At 35.3% G+C, this 8,494-nt stretch overlaps 1 protein-coding gene across 1 annotated transcript in view; it reads right to left on the bottom strand.

The window, feature by feature from the left end:
• SLC3A1 (solute carrier family 3 member 1) overlaps positions 1-2,979 on the bottom strand; it is a 28,370-nt gene extending 25,391 nt beyond the window's left edge. Inside the window, exon 1 of the mRNA XM_039887276.1 lies at positions 2,190-2,979. Coding sequence (XP_039743210.1) covers positions 2,190-2,619 — 430 coding nt within the window. The 5' untranslated portion in view covers positions 2,620-2,979. The remainder of the gene's footprint in view (positions 1-2,189) is intronic.
• Between the last annotated feature and the right edge of the window lie 5,515 nt (positions 2,980-8,494).

An 8,494-nucleotide genomic window follows, 5' to 3' on the forward strand; every position in this document is an offset into this window, starting at 1 on the left:
TATGGAAGTTCCTCAAAAAATTAAGAATAGAATTGCCGTATAACCAGCAATCCCACTTCTGGGTATCTACCCAAAATATTTGAAAACATTTATTCATAAAGATATATGTACCCCTGTGTTCACTGCAGCATTATTTATGGTGGCCAAGGCATGAAAATTATCGAAGTGTCCTTCGATAGATGATTAGATGAAGAAGATGTGGTACATATATGCAATGGAATACTACTTAGCCATAAGAAAAGATGAAATACTGCCATTTGCAACAAAATAGATAGATCTTGAGAATATCATGCTAAGCAAAATAAGTCAGACAGAAAAAGTCAAGAACCACATAGTTTCACTCATATGTGGTATTGAAAGCAACAAACAAACAAAAACTCATAGACGCAGACAACAGTCTAACGGAAAAAGGGGTAGAGAAGGTAGATAAAGGTAAAGGGGGTCAAATATATGGTGACAAAAGGAGATTTGACTTCAGGTGGTGAATATACAATGCAATATACAAATGATGTATTATAGAATCGTACACTTAAAACCTACATAATTTAATGAACCAATGTCATTCTGATAAATTTAATAAAATTTGAAAAAATAAAAATTAAATGCCCCCTTTCCAGTCCCTCCTTATAACACCTGGCCATCCTTTCAGACCTCTCCTCCTAAAGCCTGTAAGAGAGCACATAATCTTAACGATCCTGTAATCCCATCCCAGTCTTTCTTGCTCCAACCTTCATGTAGTCTTCCTTAAGTTCTTTCCTTAGTCTGGATGCATAAAAGAAACTGTAAACTGTTATTCTCAGAAGTATTTATTTCAGTCTGTTGAGATCTTGCTTCCAGGTATATTCTCTTTGGGGCTCAAATAAATTTTTATAAAAATTCTCTACAGGTCTGGACATTCTTAAATCAACAGCTCTATTTTGTCAAAACATCACTTTTGTAAAAAAAAAAAAAACACTTTTACTAAGCATTTACTGTATAAAAGGCAACAGATGCTAGGGCCATTGAGGAGTGGAGAGGTATGGAAAGGAAGTCACCCAGATACATTACAAGGCAGTATGAGAGGGTGCTATAAACACAGCCCAAAGGGAGGGTGAACACTAATCAGAAAGAATTACAGGAAGAAAATAAACAAGAATGCAGGAAATGGGTGCGAACTGTACCTTGAAGACAGAAAGCATTTCAATTAGTGAAGATGCAGGAAGATTTTAAAAGAGAGAAAATGATATGAGCATACAAAAGAAAAGCCTTTTATTAGTTATTAAGGAAAGTGAGAGATTTTGAGCTTATTTATAACATTTTGAAGTTAGATTAAGCTCATTTCTACTTCCCACACTCTATTAAAATAACCATTCTGTTCTATTTTCTTCAAACATCATTATCAAAAATTACCTTGTTAGTTTGTTTCTTATTCCTACTCTTAGCCAAGGTGACTATCTCAACCAACATGCCCAGGACAGTTCCAGTTTACACCTGCTATCTGGTATAATTTTACTCTTAAAAGTATCCTGTTTTTAGCAATAAATTATAAGGACATTCTACACATAACTCACTAAGAGATTATTAGCGTAACTTTAAAAAAATAATGTTTTACTTCTATTTTTTTGTTTTTTTACTAATATGGATATTGTTTTAAATAAGCCTCAGTTCAAGTAATGACCAACACTGCTATGCTTTTTTTCTTTTCCTTCATTTCTCAGGATTTAAATTTTAAAGACTCGGCAAACACCTTTTAAAGACATCGCTTAATTTTTTTCTAAAACGTAATTTACTTTTTATTCAGTTAGTAAGAAACTCTCAGCCAGATTGCCCAACTAGCTACTATATATACTGGAAAAGCAATTCTAAACTGTCACTGTGAGATAATCAACTATAAAGTGCACAGAAGCCGGATACTTTCAAGAGGTGCATGTAAAAAGTTAGAATTGATGACCAACTACGCAAATGTACATAGTAGGCAGTAAATTAAACAACTCTTTGAGGGGGCTCGGAGGCCTCCAAGTAGTCTTTCATCATATGGGAAGAATTTCTGGGTTCTCCTGGGTGGTTTCTAAATATATCATAAACAAGGTGTGGCCAGTCATACTGGAATGTGCTTACCATACAACCCAGGCATAATTCAGTATCAAGGACAGAGATAGCCACAAACCCACCTCATCCTGGCACAACCCTAACCTGTCTCCCCCAGGCACCTTTTAGATCTCCGTTCCCATCCTTGTCGCTGTCCTTGAAAGATCTTGGGTAGATCTGATACATGGGTCCCGCCTGCCACCAGTCGAGGCACTTGGGAGAAATGGCGATGATGGCTATGGTGGCCCCAATGAGCACGAGCACAGACGTCACGGTGAGCCAGAAGAGTACCTCCCGAGGCACTCGGTAGCGCGCCTGGCTGGAGAAGCAGAACAGCACCTCCTTGGGCATCCCTGCGTAGGGCTGGATGTCCTTCAAGTCAGGCTCCTCGGGGCCAAGGATGCCCACAGCGCTGTGCTGTGGGCTGTCCCCTGGGCTGCTGGGATCTGGGTCCTTCTCCAGGATGTCTTCATTATGGACAAACCCATTGTTTGTCCGGCATCCTTTCAAACTCATTCCAATGGAGTCTCTCTTGCTTTTCTCCTCAGCCATGTCTTACTGTCTTATCTGTGAGGAGTGCCCTCCTGCAATAAGAAAGGTAGAAAGGTGGACTGCTGAAATGTGTGGTCATGTTAATGAGCTTTGTGTGGTTTATAAATAAACCTGACAAGACAAAGTCCAGTCAAGGAAAAAAGGGTAAAGGTAAAGGGGTTTTAAAAAAAAACTCTCTTGACCCATGAGGCTGTTGTAGCTATAGTGATGATACTGAGGTGTTCAGACCTGGACTGGGGCAAAGGCACAGAGGACAGGAAATAAGAAGCAACAGGGTTCCACTGCAATTTAAAATGTTATTTGACTGAGTATACCAATGTTCAAGGCAGAACTACTTACAAGAGTCAAAACGTAGAAACAACCCAAGTGTCGATCAACGGTTGAATGGATAAACAAAGTGTGATATAAGCACATGATATTATTTAGCCTTAAAAACAAAAGGAATTCTGACATGTACTACAACATGGTTGAATCTCGAAAACATTATGCTAAGTGAAGTAAGCTAGACGCCAAAGGATAGATATTGTATGATTAGATGTGGTACCTGAACAAATTCATACAGACAGAATAGAAGCGTGGTTATCAAGGGTTGTGAGGAGGGGTGCAATGAGAAATTATTGTTATTTAATAAGTACAAAGTTTGCATTTGGGACAATGAAAACATTTCTGGAGGTAGATAGTGGTGATGGCAGCACAACAATGTAAATGTCTTAATGCCACTGAATTTTACATTTTAAAATGATCAAAGTGATAAATTTTATGTATCTTTTATCACAATAAAAAAAAGTTTAAAATTTTTCTTTTTAGCTAGGTATGAGAAAAAGAAACGAATACTAAATTTTGTAAGGAGAAACAGGCTTTTCTTAATTTTTGCTTCTTCCTACAAATCCAAGAGGAAGAGGATCTGGAGACAGTGAACACCACCACTTTGTTGCTGAAGTTAATTTTATTTCCTCTCAGTTCAAGCCAATCCTATAAAAATACTCATTTGTATGCTCGGTTCAGGCCCAGGTACCTTCAGTCTTGTATACTATTTTCAGATAAGGAAATTCTGACCATTCTTAGAAGCACTTTCTGACGGGGGCGGGGATAGGGTGAAGGGAATTATATGTGTTTCAAGTTCAAGTGCCTTACTACAGATAAACAGTTCTTAATACAAGCACTAAAGAGTTGTTTAATCATTGACAAGTATAAAATACTGAACCCTGAGGAAACTGCATTAAAGTTAGGCGTGCCTTCCTAGAAGACTCTGCAAGCCTTACTAGAATGTGAAGATTTAAGTTTTCCATTTAATCAATGACACGAACAGTCCTATGAATCATTTGATCAGATAACAAGATTTTTTTAAATGAGGTGAGTTACATTTCTAATTTCTACCACTATTGTTTTTTTTTGTAGAGTGACTTAGAAGCAGTATTGGTACAGAGGAATTAGCTATTTGATTTTGGCTAAGTTATTTTTTTAAATGAGTAAATCCCAAAACCTGGCTCGTTGGATGCATCCATAAGTAGCATCATTATTAATTACACATATTGTGTATTTGTTAAAAATCAAAGGAACTTAACTTTTATGTCTTGAAGTTGTTTTATCTCTCAAAAATATAATAGTAATTTTCAAAACAGGATCTAACTCTTGAAATTCAGATATTATTTGAGGGGAAAAAAACGTGCAAAAATACCCATAGTTTCAAACTAAGTTTAAAATGGTACATCTATACAATGAAATATTACTCACCATAAAAAAAAAATGAAATCTTACCATTTGAGACAAACTGAATAGACCTAGAGGACATTATACTAAGTGAAATAAGTCAGACAGAGAAAGACAAATACCATATGATTTCACTTACATATGAAAGCTAAAAAACAAAATAAACAAACAAACAAAACAGAAACAAACTCATAGATACAAAGAACGAACTGATGGTTTCCAGATGGGAGGGTGGTTGAGGGGCTGAGTGAAAAAGATGAAAGGATTAAGCAGCAAAAATTGGCAGTTACAAAATAGTCATGTGGATGTAAAGGGAATATAGTCAATAATATTGTAATAACTATGTATGGTGTCATGCAGGTAATAGACTTGAGGTTATCACTTCATAAGTTATATAAATGTCTAACCACTATGTTGCATACCAAAAACTAATATAATATTAATGTCATCCATAATTAAAAATAAATTTTTTTAAATTTTAATTTAAAAAATAAGTTTACATTACAAAAATGTTTTAATTATAAATGCTCAAATTCTAAGTGTGCATCATATAAATGTAGATAAAACTCTACATCATCACAATATGCCTTCATGACAGAAAGGTTCTATTTCAACTTCTCTACATTTTATTTAAAGTAACAATAATAATAATAATACTTTGAATTTCCACAACATGAAAACTAGAAGCTTTCTAAAAACAATCTGGAATAATTACCTGGCCTCTGGTGGGAGAACTTTTTTAAAACAATAAAATTACAAAAGAAGATTATTTGAATTGATTTGTAAAGAGAAAACCACAGGCCCAAAATGGCATCACTCATGCTAAAAGCCCTCGATACCAAACCTAGATTTAATAGCTGGTCTACCTGCAGTTTCGACCTCTCCTAAAAAGGTAACCTTTATTAACCAGTCTAGAGTTTTCTGGTCAAGCACCAGTAAAATCATCTGTTATTCAGACCCTCTCCATCCTCCATATGAAGAACAGGCAGTCTGCAGGATAAAAATCCTTGCTCTCTTTTTCCTCCAAGAAAAGCTGTCCAGATCCCCCAAATAATCTTGTCTTTGTCAGAAGCTCCCTTTTGCCACCCTTCTTCCTTTAAAAACCTTCCATTTTGTATAGCCCCTCGGAGCGTCCCTTTAGTCACTAGATGGGATGCGGCTTGATTTTTTAGATCTTCGAATTTACTCAATTGAATTTTATTTTTTAACAGATTAATAAAACTGTTTAATTTATTATATCATAAAGCATACTAATTGAAGAGCATATGACAAATTGGGAAATATATTGGTAATAAATATCCCAAAGAATTTACGTCTTTAATGTTAAAGTTATGAATATGTTGTTAGACGTATGAATATATGAAATTTCATAATATCAATTTGAAAATACAAATGTCAGTAGAATACATGAGAAAAAGAATATGGGGGGAGGTAGATAAGGGTAAAGGGGGTCAAATATATGGTGACGGAAGGAAATTTAACCTTTGGGTAGTGAATACACGATGCAATATACATATGATGTATTATTGAATTGTATCTTGAAACCTATATAATTTTATAAACCATTGTTACACCAATAAATTTAATTTAAAAAAGAAAAAAACAGACATTTCTCACAAATCAATTCACTAATATCAGAGAAATAAATATTTTCAATCACACTGGTTAATAATTTCTAAAATATAATAGTGCTAGCAAGGTCCAATGTAAATTGACATAATAACTCTAGAAAGTAATTTAGCAATGTGTATCATGGGTTAACATTTTCAGAGTAATAAATGAGGTTAGCCCTATCAGATTTTAAAATAAAAATTCCAGAAAAATAAAGAGTTGATACTAAAGAAGAGATAGGTCAAAAGGTCAGTTGAACAGAGTAAAGTCACCACAAACAGACCTTCATATGGTTCACACTTTGCATTGTACAGTTCTATGGAGTCTGACAAATGCAAATGTCATGTATCTACCATTACAGTGTCATACGGAATAGTTTCACTGCTCTAAAAATTCCCTGCACTTCACCTATTCATCCCTTCCTCTCCCTGAACCCCTGGCAACCACTGACATTTTTACTTTAGTTTTTTGTCTTTCTTACAATGTCATATAGTTGGAATAATACAGTATTAGCCTTTTTGGACGAGCCTATTTCATTATGCATTTAAGTTTTCTTTTCATGGCTTAATAGATCACTTATTTTTATTGCTGAATAATATTCCACTGTCTGGATGTACCATAGTTTATCTGTTCACTATTAAAGGGTATCTTAGTTGCTTCGAAGTTTTGGCAATTATAAACCATCATGTGCAGGTTTTTTCATGGACATAAGTGTTCAACTCATTTTAATAAATAACGAGAAGTGAAATTGCTGGACCGTGTGGTAAGACTATAATTAATATATAAGAAACTGCCAGATTCTCTCCCACAGTAGCTATATCATTTTGCATTTCCACCAGCAATGAATGAGAGTTCATGTTGCTTCACATCCTTGCCAGCATTCAGGGTTGTTAGTGTTCTGGATTTTAGCCATTCTAATAGAAGAATAGTAGTATTTCGTTGCTGTTAATTCCTTTTTATTGCTCAGTATATGGATGTACTCTGTCCAACATATGGATAGACTGCTGTTTATAATTGAACATTATTTCTCCCAGTTTTTGACTATTATAAATAAAACTGCTATGAACAATCATGTACAAGTCTTTGTAAGGATACAGCTTTCTTTCTCCTGGGTAAACACCTAGGAGTGGAATGGCTGGATCATATGGTAAGAGTTTGTTGAACCATTTAAAAAACTGCCAAAGTATTTTTAGAAAGTGGTTGTACCATTTTATATTACCTTCAAGAGCGTGTGAGAGTTCCAGTTCTTCCACATCCTTGCCAGCACTTGCTATGTTCCATATGTTTAATTTTAGTGATTCTAGTAAGTAGGTGGAGGTATCTCTTTGAGATCTGAATCTGTACATCCCTAATGACTAATGATGTTGAGTATCTCTTTAGCCCTTATTTGCCATCTATATTACATCTTTGGTGAAGCTGATGCTGGGTGGTCAGCTAGCGCGGTCTCAGTTCTCCCTACAAGGACCTCTCCATGGCTACTCTGGGCTTTCTTATAGTGTTCTGGCTTTGTCCTGAATGTGAGTGTCCCCAGCGAAGAGAGAAAGCCAGGCAGACACTCCATTCTTTTTGTGATCTAGCCTGAGAAGTCACATTGCATCTTTTTGACTGTACTTTATATACCAAGCCCAGAATTCATGTGTGAAAGGACTAAGAAGTTATGGAGCAAAGGACATGGATACAGAGAGGCCATTAATTGGGCCGTTAATGCAATTCATCTCTCAGGTACCTTAACAATGTTTTCTTTTAAAACATAAAAGAAAAAAAAAAGCCCACATAAGATAGACCATCTTAATCATTTTTGAGTATAAAGTTCAGCAGTGTTAAGTACATTCACATTATTGGGAAACTTGTCTCCAGAACTTTTTCTTCCTGCAAATCTGAAATTCTATACCCATTAAACAACTTTTTCACTTTTCTTTCCCCAGCTCTCAGTAGCCACCATTCTTTTGGTTTCCATGAATCCATTTAGTTATCTCATATAAGTGGAATCATACAGTATTTGTCTTTTTGTGACAGGCTTATTTCACTTAGCATAATGTCTTCAGGGTTTGTCCATGTTATATAGAATGTGATACAATTTCCTTCCTAAACAGGAAGGAATATATTCTATTGTATGTCTATACCACATTTGTTTATCCATTCGTCTGTCGAACCTTTGGTTTCTTCCATTTGGGGCTATTGTGAATCACGCTGCTATGAACATGGTTGTGTAAATATCCCTTCAAGACCCTGTTTTTAATTCTTGTGGATATACACCCAGAAATGGGATTGCTGGATTATGTGGTAGTTTTATTTTTAATTTTTTGAGGAACTTCTATACCGTTTTCCATAGCAGTTGTACCATTTTACAATCTTACCAATATGCATAAGGTTCCAATTTCTTTACATCTTTACCAATACTCATTATTCTCTTTTCTCTCTCTCTTTTTTTCCTTAGTAACCTCTTGATGGGTCTGAGGTGATATCTCGTTATGGCCTTAATATGCATTTCCCTAGTGATTAATGATGTTGAACATCTTTCTTATGCTGATCTTTGGGGAAATGTCTATTTAAG

The sequence above is a fragment of the Pteropus medius genome, unplaced genomic scaffold (assembly GCF_902729225.1).
Source record: "Pteropus medius unplaced genomic scaffold, Ma_sr-lr_union100, whole genome shotgun sequence".
Lineage (NCBI taxonomy): Eukaryota > Metazoa > Chordata > Mammalia > Chiroptera > Pteropodidae > Pteropus > Pteropus medius.